At 38.2% G+C, this 15974-nt stretch overlaps 1 protein-coding gene across 2 annotated transcripts in view; it reads right to left on the bottom strand.

Moving 5' to 3' along the window:
- The window catches only part of LOC110535809 (GDNF family receptor alpha-2), an 82416-nt gene that overhangs the window by 28129 nt on the left and 38313 nt on the right, over window positions 1-15974 (bottom strand). For both annotated transcript variants that reach the window (XM_036935635.1, XM_021621109.2), the window contains exons 5-6: window positions 3918-4030; window positions 2684-2824 (exon numbers count right to left, since the gene is read on the bottom strand). In XM_036935635.1, coding sequence (XP_036791530.1) covers window positions 2684-2824; window positions 3918-4030 — 254 coding nt within the window. The remainder of the gene's footprint in view (window positions 1-2683; window positions 2825-3917; window positions 4031-15974) is intronic.

The following is a 15974-nucleotide window of genomic DNA, read 5'->3' as shown; positions in this document are numbered from 1 at the left end:
GTAACAAATCTAGGACGTATGACAAAACTATGAAGAACATAATCCTTGTGATTTCAAAAAGTATTGTAAATTATCTTAATATGCTGGTCAAGTTAAGACAAGTCTTGTTTTTATTATGACACAAGTCTTGTTTCTGTTGAGACAAGAGTCTTGTTTTTATGCATATCTTTGCTGGGGTGGAAAGATCATCCAGAGAAGTGCTAGGGGAATAAACTAATAAATCACCAAAGTTGGCTAGAGGGCTCCTTCAGCGGATGCTTTTATGCATCCAAATGTTCTACCGAGTGATTAAGCTCATTGCCGACAGCAATTCAATTTTTTTATGACTTCAGATAAGTTTTTTTTTAACCCTATTGCTGTTACCTGCAGGGACGAGGCTGAATACGATTAGCCTGTTATCTAATTTTACATAACATGTACCATCTCTGTGGATTTATGTCCCCCAACTTAGTGTATAAGAGCAAAGCTCCATCTATTTCAGTTTATCTTATCCAGTTCCCCTTGACTGCAAAGAGGAGATGCTGCATTTTTGTATTATTTTCCAAGAAGCCTCCTCAGCTACAAGCCTCATCCCTCATCTTGCAGACTCAGCTAAAAGTGCACCACGGCAATCTATTGAAATGGTCTGAAAGCATTATCCACACAATGGAACATGTTAAAAGCACTGGTATTGTGTACTTCTGATGATATTGCATGGTAGAGCACAATGGTGTGGTGGTAGCCTTGATATTTGACTGCTAAATGATGCCATTAGGATGCTTTCTCTATCCTTTCACATTCCCATGTCAAGTTATTTCCATTGGATGATCTCTTTTCTCATACACTAATAATTAAGGTTCAATTTGCACACACTGTATATAGACTTTCTTTAAAAAAAAAAATCTCTATTGTGTTATTGACTGTATGTTTGTTTATTCCATGTGCAACTCTGTGTTGTTGTCTGTGTCGCACTGCTTTGCTTTATCTTGGCCAGGTCGCAGTTGTAAATGAGAACTTGTTCTCAACTAGCCTACCTGGTTAAATAAAGGTGAAATAAAATAAAATAAAATAATTAATCTGGAAATTACATGCAAATAATTGCTCTATCCCATAATCTGAACAATGATGGAATATTGAGATGTAATTACTTGACAAGAAATGGCTCACAATGCATCTTGTCTAGGTATGTCAAATTCCGGGAATTTTGTTACGTTACAACCTTATTTTAAAATTGATTAAATAGGTTTTATCCCCTCATCAATCTACACAATACCCCATAATGACAAAGCAAAAACAGTTTCTCTCAAGCTCTGTCAGGTTGGATGGGGAGCGTCTTTGCACAGCTATTTTCACGTCTCTCCAGAGATGTTAGATAGGGTTCAAGTCCAGGCTGTGGTTGGGCCAATCAAGAACATTTAGAGACTTGTTCCAAAGCCACTCCTGCGTTGTCTTGGCTGTGTGCTTAGGGTCGTTGTCCTGTTGGAAGATTAACCTTCACCCCAGTCTGAAGTCCTGAGTGCCCTGGAGCAGGTTTTCATCAAGGATCTCTCTGTACTTTGCTCTGTTCATCTTTCACTCGATCCTGATTAGTCTCCCAGTCCTTGCCGCTGAAAAACATCCTCACTGTCACGTTCGTTTAGAGATGGATTGGACCAAGGTGCAGTGTGGTAGGCGAACATATTACTTTATTTAAAATGAACACCGAAAAACAACAAAATACAAAAACAAACGTAAATTTCTGCAGGCTACACAGCACCTATACAAAATCAAGATCCCACAAACTAAAAGTGGAAAAAAGGCTGCCTAAGTATGATCCCCAATCAGAGACAACGATAGACAGCTGCCTCTGATTGGGAACCATACCAGGCCAAACAAAGAAATAGGAAAACTAGAATGCCCACCCAAATCACACCCCGACCTAACCAAATAGAGAAATAAAAAGGCTCTCTAAGGTCAGGGCGTGACACCCACAGCATGATGCTGCCACCTCAATGATTCACCGTAGGGATAGTGCCAGGTTTCCTCCAGACGTGACGCTTGGCATTAAAGCCTGATTGGTGGAGTGCTGTAAAGATGGTTGTCCTTCTGGAAGGTTCTCCCATCTCCACAGAGGAACTCTGGAGCTCTTTCAGAGTGACCATCGTGTTCTTTGTCACCTTCCTGACTAAGGCCCTTCTCCCCCGATTGTTCATTTTAGCCATGCAGCCTGCTCTTGGAAGAGTCTTGGGGGTTCCAAACTTCTTCCATTTAAGAATGATGTCCAATCAATGAAATTTACCACAGAAGGACTCCAAGTATGGCATCCAGTCAAGTTGTAGAAGCATCTCAATGATGATCAATGGAAACAGGATGCACCTGAGCTCAATTTCGAGACTAAGGTATTTATGTTTTAGTTTTCACTTTGTCATTATGGGGTATTGTGTGTAAATTAATGAGGAACACTTTTTATTTAATCCATTTTAGAACAAGGCTGTAATGTAACAAAAAGTGGAAAAAGGGAAGGGGTCTGATTACTTTCCAAATGCATTGTTTATAAACAGACCCCAAATCTACCTAAAAACAGCTCAAATATGTTAGATGTGCCAGTTCCCTTTCAGTTTAGAGGGAAAAACACTACAGATTTGAATGCCGGTGCCTTTAAAATCATATCAGAAGTTGTCTTGTATGTGTTACAAAATGCATTTTGAAGGCAAGCTGGACTCACTCAAGCAGGTGTTCTCTGTGAAGTCCCTCAGAAAGCTCTCACACTCCTCTTCCTGGTTCCCACTTCCTTTACAGGTGCACCATGGGGAGACAGTCCAGTTGTTGTAGCTGCCATCCACATAATTTGGAGTCATATCTGTCCCTATGGAGGTGAAAATAAAGCTGCAGTTACAGATAATTCACAGGTCACTAATGGATAATAATGGACTACATTTACTATAAACAGCATACCTACCTACACAGGCTTACAGTATGTTACTAATGGCGATGGTGCCTACATTCTACCATGGAGCTAGAGGGGGGTGGGGGGGGTGGGGGGGGGGGGTGGGGGGGGGGTGGGGGGGGGGGTGAATTAACAGTAGTATGCTGATTGATGCTTGTATCAGATGTGGAGTGTCAATACGGAAAGAGCTAGCTGGTCATATTAGTTTACACAGATATTACCAAAAACAGATGTTCTGTTGGATCCTGCTTTCAGGAGAGGAATGCTTTATTTGTGGAAAACACACCGTATTGTGTCATCCAGAACAACTAACAAGAGTAAGTTTACACTAGAGATGTCTGACACATTTATAGTAACTATGAACAATTAAATTACAGATAGGTGGCAGTGGGAAAGCTATTACTATGCCACCCCTAAAGAGTATTTTAAGGTCACTTAAAGTGGTAAAAAAAATAACTCCCATCATTTACCGCCTTCATTGTACTGACTAGTGCTAACACATTACTAAGGTGCTTTAAAATGTCTACTGATATGGAAGGATGTCTTTGCGGCGCACATATTCATTTTTCGATTTGAAGAACATTTCCTATACAAGAAAACAGATGGCACTAAAATGTTTTAATCTAAGTAATACTCTCACTCTCCCATCATCACCTCCACAGCCACGGATGTCAAATGTGTTTAGGGGAAGAAACAGAGGAGGGGTACGGATATCACTTAATCTAAAGTCTGCAGGTATTGTGCATTATAATGAATTATAACACTTGTCATAGGCATTTACTAACACCCTAAAATGTCTAATTATCATCTCCAATGATCATGACAAAATAACAGACATATTGAGCCAGTAATAAAAAATGTTCTGCCATAGGGAGATATGACATTATATAAGCCTTAAAATAAGCTATTATAAAAGCTCATAAATACAGTATAACAACTAATAAAGCATTATACTTGCAGGCTTTAAGTCAAGTTTTACCAGGGTAGGTAGCCCAACATCCCCTGCACTCACCAATGAGGCCAGCGTAGGAGGCCAGACAGGCCTGGTAGTTGTCCTCATTTGGGCAGCTGCTGACCGTGTGCTGAGTCACCATGCAGTTCATGTGGAAATCAGCCAGTCTAGACCTGCACACAAACAAACACAGTGAACTACATCATCAACACACACCCTGGAAGTGCACTTTTTTGCTGTGATCGGATTGCTCATAGTTAAACAGAAGCTCACTACGTGTACATTTGAGCATGTTAGCTAAATGAATACCTAATTATCTAAATAAAAATGTCTAATAAATGTTGTCTTGTTTTCACTCACCGCTGCATGAGGATGGATCATCTACATTGTTGGCACACATAATCAGACCTGGGTTCAAATACTATTTAAGGTATTTCAATTACTTTCAAAGACTTTTGGAAGTCAGTATTTTGATATTCGCTAGTTGAAAACACATGTAGTTGGATATTGGAATGTATTTGGAAACACATTTGGAAAGTGTTGGCATGTATTTTGAAATACAAATACAAACCCCTATGCATTTGAACTGATGTCTGTTTGGTATTTTAATTTTCTTTTGGGTAAATAAGTCGTAGGCTTTTTACAGGAAATTATTTGAAAATACTTCCACCCATCTACACACAATACCCCATAATGATGAAGTGAAAACATGATTTTAGAAATGTTAGCAAATGTATTGAAAATTCAATACAGAAATATCTCACTTAGATAAGTATTCACACCCCTGAGTCAATACATGTTAGAATGACCTTAAGCCAGTGATTACAGCTGTGAGTATTTGTGGGTAAGTTTCTAAGAGCTTTGCACACCTGAATTGTACAATATTTGTTCATTACTCTTTCAAAATTCTTCAAGCTCTGTCAAATTGGTTGTTGATCATTGCTAGGCAACCATTTTCAAGTCTTGTCACAGATTTTCAAACAGATTTAAGTCAAAACTGTAACTGGGCCACTCAGGAACATACACTGTCTTCTTGATAAGCAAGTCATGTGTAGATTTGGCCTTGTGTTTTAGGTTATGTCCTGCTGAAAGGTGAATTCATTTCCCAGTGTCTGGTGGAAAGCAGACTGAACCAGGCTCTCCTCTAGGATTTTGCCTGTGCTTAGCGCCATTCCACTCATTTTTTTATCCTGAAAAACTCCCCAGTCCTTAACGATTAAAAGCATAGCCATAACATGATGCAGACACCACTATGCGTGAAAAATAACGAGAGTGGTACTCAGTAGCACTTTATATTCAGGACAAAAAAGGGAATTGTTTTGCCACATTTTTTTCAATATTTATTTAGTTCCTTGATGCAAACAGGATGCATGTTTTATAATTTTTGTTTCTGTAAAGGCTTCCTTCATTTCACTCTGTCAATTTGATTAGAATCACAGCCATTCAACTCTGTAACTGTTTTAAAGCCACCATTGGCCTCATGGTGAAATCCCTGAGCGGTTTGCTTCCTCTCAGGCAACTGAGTTAGGGGAGGACTTTGTATCTTTGTAGTGACTGGTTGAGTTGATACACCATCCAAAGTGTAATTAATAACTTCACCATGCTCAAAGGGATATTAAATGTCTGCTTTTAATTTTTTTTACCGATCTACCAATAGTTGCCCTTCTTTGTGAGGCATTGGGAACTTCCCTGGTCTTTGTGGTTGAATCTGTGTTTGAAATTCACTGTTCGACTGAAGGATCTTACAGAAAAACTATTATTGCACACAGAGTGAATACATGAAAGTTATTATGTGACTTGTTAAGCAAATTCTTATTTAGGCTTGCCCTAACAAAGGGGTTGAATACTTATTGACTCAAGACATTTCTGATGTTCATGTTTTATTCACTTGTAAACATTCGAAATACATTATTCTACTTTGATATTATTGGGTACTTTGTATAAGCCAGTGACCCCAAGAAACATCAATTTAATCTATTTTAAATTCTGTCAGTAACACAACAAAATGTGGAAAAAGTCAAGGTGTGTGACTACTTTCTGAAGGCACTGTATATAACAAATAATCAAATACAGTATTTGAACCCAGGTCTGCACATAATACAACAAGGCCGTGATTCAATCTGATTGTGCATTGTCGACAATGCAGCTTTTAAAGGTAATTTCAAATTCAGCTCACATGTCCTGTGTTTACCGTGAATGCGCTTTCAACGAACATGGGAATATTGCCTTTAAAACCTGTATTGTCGACAACGCTAGATCGGATTGAATCTCGGCCTTAGTTCAGAATCAGATAGCATTGAACATTGAAGAATTGGTCAACTGTCAATAATTGACAGTTGACCGATTCTATGGGAAGCTTAGATGAATTATTAATCAGTTGAGGGACGGCTCGGGTTTTGGCAACACTTTTCTCAAAACAGCTCTACCCCCGTAGAGGTAGACTGCTTTCATAAAAATGGAGGACAAATTCAGTTCTGGTTTACGCCAACATGTATCATGCATAGCAACCAATGTGATAACGTTAGAATATTGGTGAGATTTTGGGGGGGGGGGGGGGGGGGGGGGTGTCATGCATCATAATAACATTTGAGAAAGATATTCGCAGTGTCAAATCATGTGTAACCATGTTACACCGGCCCCACATATGCATCCATGTGCGCCATCATGCACATGATCATTTTGTCTATCCCCACCAAGCATGGTCATGACACACAGGTTAAAATACCGAAACAACTGTGAATCAATTATATTAATTTTGGGGCTGGTCGAAACACACATTCATGGACATTTAGCTAGATAGCTGTTGACAGCAGTTTGTCCTGGGAGATGATCAGTGGGTTGTTATTTTACCTTACATGCATACATGGTTCTCATTTAGCCTGGTCTTTGCAGAATTTGCAGAGTCATACAAAACTGTTTGTTTCGCTACTCCAACATTTAATCCACTGATAAAAAGGGAAACCTAGTTAGTTTTTAATCAGTTATCTTTGATTATGCTCTCCTCATTCATCTTTCAAGTACCCACATGGGTTTGTATCTTTGTGAAAATCAATAACGAGATGGAAGAGGTGGGACTTGCAGCGTGTCGAGCGTCTCAACTAGAACCTAGCTCTATTTTAGTGTTCGGCAATGCAGGCGCTCATTGACATGCGCAACAGTGTGGATGAAAGGATTGAATAACATGGATGTGTACATCTATTTTTCAACTATACTTTTCTGCCAGCTACGTGCTTATCATGGCCATCTCAAGTGTAACCCAACCTGGTTCTATACTGAAAAAAGTTGATCAAAATAATGGTTTTGTTTTTATGTTTGTGGTAAAAGTTTAAATGTGTTTATGCCTGGAGGGTGGTATCTCTAATCCAGTTAAGTAGGTTTATTGGAGTAGTGTGTGCACAGTTGTTCTCTCTTTCCACATCACTGATGCTCACTAAGATGGAGTGATTCACTCGCACTCGTGCCCTCCCTTTTCAACCATGACTTATTAATTCTGCCCAACGCTTTTCTGCCTGAAGATTAAAGGTAATGCCTCTGGTTATGTAGCCCTAAGTGAACATGCCTTGCTGCATACAGTCTTGCAGCTTACTAAAGCTGTTTCAGCATACTGTCGACTGGTAGATGTGAAATCTTAGGCAGAAGTTGAGGTGCTTTAAGGAATTGAGATACCGAAAAATTCATTTAAACGCCAAGTCTCAAATAGTCACCTGTCCCTTTCAATAGCCAGGCAACTTGAATATTTCAGGAAATAAACACCTGTTTCAAATAAACGCTGGGTCTAAATGAATTGTTTACGAGGTTACCATGAATTGTTTATGAGGTTTAATGTTTCATTTGTTACATTAAATAATTCAGTAATGATTCAGAATAATCATGGCAATCTTCCGCCAATAAGAAACTGCTAGCCATTGGCTGCTAACAGTTGAGAACTGATTGCCAACTGGCAAGCACAAAAACAGTCAACAAGTTCGGGAGTACAGACCTCCAGAAATCGGATGATTGCCCTCTAGTGGCGAAAACTGCACAGAACTGCCGGGAAATATAGTCAATGAGGAGAATCTTTTTTGCTTTGTTCATACTGACACAAAATAAATGTGTCACCTTATGTATAGGATAGCACATTAGTGCAAGATATGAAGGAATTGATAAAAAAGCTGGAAGTGAATGCTGGAATTAAACAATGAACTATGCAAATGAGCAAAAGCTGGATGAAGCCTGGCTCAAATAGAAGCCTGTCTCAAATAAGTTTGTGTTGTGTTCGGTGATTTCAGCAAATAAACTCCTGGGCTATTAATTTTGTGTTATGGTAGTTGAGGTGTATTGGAATGCATCACATATCCCTGTTAAAGTATTATGAAAGAATATAGTATAACAACAGTCCTATGCTAATTATCCTCTATCCTCCGTATCACTGAGAATTGAGATGCTGAGGATTTGCCTGGAGAAAATGATGACCTAACTCTCGCTGTAGCCTGGATGCACAGAATAGGCCGCGAGTAAACCCACTCTCCCTTACTTCATTACTCTGGCTCCATCTCGTTCCGCCCCCCATCAAATCACCCTGAGAGGCTCTCAATGTGACATGTTGGGAACATCACATCTAAGCCTTGTTTCAGGGAGAAGGGCTTCTTGCACCTCTTTCCACCTCGCCTCTACAGAAACCCTCTATTCTTCTTCCTCTCTGAGTGGAACAAATGACTTGTTCCTTAAAACATCCCATCACAGGATTTGATAGAGAGAAACAGACGTGTGCAGAGAAAGAGAAATCCCAGCCAGGTCACAACGCGTCCTCTCTGTTATACATCTGTAGAAACTAAAAGGAATCACTAACACTTTCCATGTTGGTGTTTCCGTGGACAACCTGTTCATTTTTTCACAAGTACTTTGGTCAACAATATGTGTCTGCACTAGGTGTTGAAGCTATGGAAAGGGACTGCACATTTTTAGAGAAAGGCCTCTCAGACAATGACAGTTTAAACACAGTCATTTCAAGTTTAGAAAGGTGTCCTGAGTTTTCTGGACAATAGTGTTCCAACATCAAGACGCAGCACATTTCATGGCTTCCACATCTTTTCCATTATACCTTTGGCGGAGTACTCGCTGCTGAAATTACAGGCTGTCTGCCTCTCAGAGTTGTATCGCCATTTCAGACACTCAGCCCTGGGAAGTGGCAAAGGGAGCCCCCGTAGAGGTAGACTGCTTTCAAATATTTGATGCTTCAAACACAGTAATTTGGTCAGTGTTGAGTGCCTATCCATCTTGCTCCAACGTAATAGAAAACTAATGGCTTTTAACATGGAATCATATCCCTTATCGCCAACAATGACAAACATTGAGTCAAATCAGATGAATGTCGAAGAAACCTTTCCTCATGATGGAAGCGAAAATGTATCACAGTTATCAACTGCTAAGATATGGTGGCTGTAATAGCCTCTCAACAGCGAATGTCTTGGGGAAATGATATCTTTGTGAAACATCCTCTCTGCAGTTACTGACATTTTTTTTTACCATTTCAGTAATATTGGACATCATTTTAGATTTCCTGGATAAGCGCTGCGATTATAATTTTACACCCATTAATGTAACTCTCATTTGAAGTGTATTGGTCATAGATGACTCTCACACTAGCCTTCATGTATCTCTAGTGACAATAAAACAAACAATTATACATTGAATGGGGACATGATTGCAAATGGGTCTCTGCTTAGTCATAGATACATGGGGATAAGCTTGCGCTGTGTCTCTGTGCAAACTCACAGTTAAGAAATTTGACCTCGACATTGTCAATGGCAACGGTCATTGGTCTTTTGTCAATTCATCAGTGTTAAACGCTGATTCGAAAAATAGGAGCGGACAATAGAGGGGTTGTTCTCCATCCCGTTTGTTCTTCAATTGATATACTGCATATGGACTATTCAACCTACAAAAGGATGAACTTTGCATATCCACAATGATGGAAAAGGCAAAAATAAAGGACTTAAACCATATGATAATTGTTCATTTTCTTCTCAGTAAAATAAACTTCTCCACTATCTTGACAACAAATATGTGTACTTCTCCCAGAGTTACAGGTCATTCTAGCATTTCCTTTTAGCTGGTTGCTGTTGTCTCTGACCTTCTCTATTTAATCAGGGTCAGTAGACAGTCTCACAGCAGCTTCAGGCAATTGTCCTTCGAAGGAATATCAAGAAGGCCCATTCATTTGGAAACACAAGGCTATTTGATTACACACTCATTGGGACACATACTCAAGACGAAGAGGGCATATGGGCATATGGCTTTCAGTCAAACACACTGCTGTGCTGCAGTTCACTAAAGCTGCCTGCCTAGAAAACCGGGAACATTCCCAGAACATTAGCTAAGATTCCCATGAAATTCTACGTTGAGTTTTATCTAACAATTAGGATGATAACATCCCCAAAACATTCAAAGAATGATTTTGATAACAAAATATTTATTTTTGCAAAAAAAAAACTTAAATATGAAACATCCTTGGAATGTAATCCTAACATTCACTAAAATGTTGTGCACAACATCTGAAGCAACCACCACAGAACATTGTCCAGTTGTGCAGATGATTTTACAATTCTTTTAGGGTGCAAAAAAAAAAACATTCACCCGATTTTACAAGAACATTCCCACAACGCATTTTTTAAATGTTCTTTAAAAGTTCCTAAAACATTTCTTTAGGTTGTGGGAACATAGTGGGGATGTGACAGGAGATAGGTTCCCAAAACACGTTCCAGTAAAACGTTCCAGTTGTGCTGACATTCAGATAATGTTTGTATCAGGGTGCACAAAATATGTCTTTGTGTTGCAAGAATGTTGACAGAACATCCCTTCTGATTTCTTTAAAGGTTCCCGGAACATTTAATTAGGTTGTTGGAACAGTGTGGGTACAATACAAGAGATAAGTTCCCAAAACACAGAATATGCTCAGTTGCGATGACATTCATACAATGTGTAAGTTAGGTCGCACAGGACATTTCCTTAACCTAAATCAGGGTCACAGAGTGTTTTGTGGTCGTCTTTGAAACAAAAGTATACAACTCACCCACATAGTTATGGACTTTAAAAAAACAATACACCTGTACCATGTCAGATATAGAGCTGAAATGTATTCAATTTTGAGTTTGCCTCCCAATATTACACTTTATATACATCACAGAAGACTGAAATATAACAAAACCGTTTGACATAGAAACACCAGATATTCCGTTTTTTGTTATTGAAATAAAATGTATTATTTATGAAATTATGACAAATATTAATAACATTCCACCCATGGATGCACTAGGTCATTTGACTGCGGGAAAGGACTACTGTTGTAAGAACGTTGACAGAACACCTGGTCTTAGTTCTTAAATTAAAGGTTCCCAGAACATTTAATTACATTATGGGAGTTGTCTGGAATGCTGCAATAAAATTCTTCTGATACAATTTCCAAATAAGTCTGTTTTTATTACGTTCAAAACACATTTCTTTTTTAGGTTTAACATAATATTCCATTGCTGTTCACGCAATATACATTTCACCTTGTCTTAGAGATGCTCAGAAGATTTCAAGAACATTTCAAAAATGATATATTTAAGTTTTACCTAATATTACCACAACATTCTCAGCATGCACATGTGCAGCTCCTTAAAGCATAAGAAAGAAGATTGGAATACATCCCCATTATGTTTTTTCCCCAGATTTGATTTATCTTCTGGGCCACCAGGGAAGCTCTCAAACAGCTTATTCTTTCAGAATATAGCCATGGCAGTATGGCCAATCAGGAATTCCATGCTTTCTTTTCAGCCTTCTTAGACGTAACTAACCCAGGCAAATACTGTTAACTGGGTTATTCAGCATCACTTCACCCATCCTCTTTATATGATGGGTACTTCTGGGCCCATATTTACAAGGTATCCAAGAGAAGGAGTGCTGATCTAGGATCACTTTTGCTTTTCAGATCGTGAAAAATAAGCGTCTTACAGTAGGAATTATATTTGGTGCGTTTCTTAAAAGTTGAACAGTCCATTTTTTTAGTCTGAATTCTGCATTTCAGATTGAATTTATACATCTGGGAAACGATCCTCAGTTTCACAGTTGTTTTGAAAAGAAACGTGGTTCACAAGTACGTGGGATTCAACCTGCAAACGTCTGCTTTGCAGTCAGATCATTAACCCTCTGCACCACCAGGGTGTATCTGTGGTACTGTGTGGGTTTTTCAGTCGACTTATGGTTAATCAGGACACAGAACACAATGTATGAGTTATTAAAATATTCCCTTCTTCATCATATGCTGTGTACTTGTAACACTATTTGTTTATGTTCTTTCAAACTAAATAAGACAAATGTACTTTTCTGAATTGCTATCAAAAAGCAATACAAACGCACACAATACCCATTCTACAGTTGAAGTGGGAAGTTTACATACACTTAGGTTGGAGTCATTAAAACTAGTTTTTCAACCACTCCACAAATGTCTTGTTCACAAACGATAGTTTTAGCAAGTCGGTTAGGACATCAACTTTGTGCATGACACAATTAATTTTTCCAACAATTGCTTACATACAGATTATTTCACTTATAATTCACTGAATCACAATTCCAGTGGGTCAGAAGTTTACCAACACTAAGTTGACTGTGCCTTTAAACAGCTTGGAAAATTCCAGAAAATTAAGTCATGGCTTTAGATGCTTCTGATAGGCTCAATAACATTATTTGAGTCAATTGGAGGTGTACCTTAGGATGTATTTCAAGGCCTACCCTCAAACCCAGTGCCTCTTTGCTTGACATATTTGGGAAAATCAAAAGAAATTAGCCAAGACCTCACAAAAAAAGTGTAGACCTCAACAAGTCTGCTTCATCCTTGAGAGCAATTTACAAATGCCTGAAGGTACCAAGTTCATCTGTACAAACAATAGTACGCAAGTATAAACACCATGGGACCACACAGCCGTCATACCGCTCAGGAAGGAGACGCGTTCTGTCTCCTGGAGATGAATGGACTTTGGTGCGAAAGGTGCAAATCAATCCCACAACAACAGCAAAGGACCTTGTGAAGAGGTTGGAGGAAACAGGTACAAAAGTATCTATATCCACAGTAAAACAAGTCCTATATCGGCATAACATGAAAGGCCGCTCAGCAAGGAAGAAGCCACTGCTCCAAAACCGCCATAAAAAAAGCCAGACTACGGTTTGCTACTGTACATGGGGACAAAGATCGTACTTTCTGGAGAAATGTCCTCTGGTCTGATGAAACAAAAATAGAACTGTTTGGCTGTAATGACCATCGTTATGTTTGGAGGAAAAAGGGGGAGGCTTACAAGCCGAAGAACACCATCCCAACCGTGATGCACGAGGGTGGCAGCATCATGTTGTGTGGGTGCTTTTCTGCAGGAGGGACTGGTGCACTACACAAAATAGAAGGCATCATGAGGACGGAAAATTATTTGGATATATTGAAGCAGCATCTGAAGACATCAGTCAGGAAGTTAAATCTTGGTCGCAAATGGGTCTTCCAAATGGACAATGACCCCAAGCATACTTCCAAAGTTGTGGCAAAATGGCTTAAGGACAACAAAGTCAAGGTATTGGAGTGGCCATCACAAAGCCCTGACCTCAATCCTATAGAACATTTGTGGGCAGAACTGAAAAAGCGTGTTCGAGCAAGGAGGCCTACAAACCTGACTCAGTTACACCAGCTTTGTCAGGAGGAATGGGCCAAAATTCACCCAACTTATTGTAGGAAGCTTGTGGAAGGATACCCGAAATGTTTGACCCAAGTTAAACAATTTAAAGGCAATGCTACCAAATACTAATTGAGTGTATGTAAACTTCTGACCCACTGGGAATGTGATGAAGGAAATAAAAGCTGAAATAAATCATTCTCTCTACTATTATTCTGACATTTCACATTCTTAAAATAAAGTGGTGATCCTAACTGACCTAAGACAGGGAATTTTTACTGGGATTAAATGTCAGGAATTGTGAAAAACTGAGTATAAATGTATTTGGATAAGGTGTATGTAAACTTCCGACTTCAACTGTATACCAAAATAAATTCTGGCTCAAGGCAATAATTTTTTATTGATTTAAAGTTCCAATGCAGCTGTTTATCTCAATATCAAATCATTTCTGGGTAACAATAAAGGACCTTACTGAGATTGTTTAAATTAAAATGCACAAAAGCAAAAATACACAGTACACAGTACACAGCATAAGAATAGGATGCCAACATTTGAATAAGTCATACATTTTTTTCTGTGTCTTGATTAACTATATAAGATCATTAAAAAAATAAAAATAAATACATTTTTACTAAATATTAAGTGGCCCCAGTTATCCCCTGGTGGCACAGAGTGTTAATGATCTGGTTGTTAATCTGAAAATGGCAGGTTCAATCCCACTAATTCTTCAACCATGTTGCTTTTGAAAACAACTGTGAAACTGAGGTTTGTTTGTCCAGATTTATAAATTCAGAGAAGAGGTTTTTATTTCATCCAGATTTATAAATCCAGAGAAGAGGTCTTTATTTCATCCAGATTTATAAATTCAGAGAAGAGGTTTTTATTTCATCCAGATTTATAAATTCAGAGAAGAGGTTTTTATTTCATCCAGATTTATACATTTACAGAAGAGGTCTTTATTTCATCCAGATTTATAAATTCAGAGAAGAGGTTTTTATTTCATCCAGATTTATAAATCCAGAGAAGAGGTTTTTATTTCATCCAGATTTATAAATTCAGAGAAGAGGTCTTTATTTCATCCAGATTTATAAATCCAGAGAAGAGGTTTTTATTTCATCCAGATTTATAAATTCAGAGAAGAGGTTTTTATTTCATCCAGATTTATAAATCCAGAGAAGAGGTTTTTATTTCATCCAGATTTATAAATTCAGAGAAGAGGTCTTTATTTCATACAGATTTATAAATCCAGAGAAGAGGTTTTTATTTCATCCAGATTTATAAATTCAGAGAAGAGGTCTTTATTTCATACAGATTTATAAATCCAGTCAGAAATGCAGAAATTAGACTGTAAATATTATTTTAAATCTACAAATTTCCTGCTTTTTGTTGTTGCCACACCTGATATAATTCCTACTTTGAGACGCTTGATATGTTCCACCCTGTCTTTTTCTTCATGATCGCAAAAGTGATCCTAGATCAGCACTTGGAGAACTTCTAAATATGGGCCCAGAAGTCCACAGCATATAAAGAGGATGGGTAAAGTGATGCTAAATAACCCAGTTAACAGTTTTACCCCTGGGTTAGTTTTGTCTAAGAAGGTAAAGAAAAATAAGCTTGGCATTAACTGCCACGGCCATATACTGAAAAAAATAAGCTGTAAGCAAGCTTCCCTGTTGGTGCAGAGAATAAAGACGTTGTTTGGTTAGGAAACCAAACATTGCAGGTTCAAATCCCACATGTGCAGATTGACAATGTATAGTGTACAAAATATGGTTGTGTTTGTGTGACTCAATCCTGTTCAAGTGTCTTGTGATGTGATGTGCATATCTTAAACATATTGGGTTGTGTTTGTATGAGTAAATGCTGTTCTATAAATTAAAATCTCTAAATTAAATTAGTCTCTAATATCGCCTACAACACAGTCCTCAAATGTGAATTGCCATTAAATCTGAAGAGAAACATAATTGGGATGAGAGATTGCTTTAGAGAGCAGAGAATGTTGTGGTAAAACTGAAATATAACATTTTCCAACTGTTCTTGAAATGTTCCGAGATCCTCCAAGACAAGGTCAAATGTATATGGCGTGAACATCAATGGAATATTACTTTGAACAGAAAACAAATATGCTATCCAATGTCATAAAAACAGAAACATTTTGAAACATTGTGCAACATTGTAGGAATGTTCTGTGCAACCTATGTGAAGATCACAAGCATATTCTTGCAACATCCCAGACAACTCCCATAACTTAATTAAATGTTATTGGAACCGTTAAAGGACTTAGACCAGGTGTTCTGTCAACATTCTTACAACATTATAAGGAATGTCCTATGCAACCTAACTTAAACATTGCATGAATGTCATCACAGCTGAGCATATTTTCTGTTTTGGGAAACTATCTTTTGTAATGTACCCACATTTTTCACACAACCAAACTAAATGT

This window comes from Oncorhynchus mykiss, chromosome 11, assembly GCF_013265735.2.
Source record: "Oncorhynchus mykiss isolate Arlee chromosome 11, USDA_OmykA_1.1, whole genome shotgun sequence".
Classification (NCBI taxonomy): Eukaryota; Metazoa; Chordata; class Actinopteri; order Salmoniformes; family Salmonidae; genus Oncorhynchus; species Oncorhynchus mykiss.
Note: the sequence above shows the minus strand (reverse complement) of the source record. Positions and strands in the feature narration are given on the sequence as shown.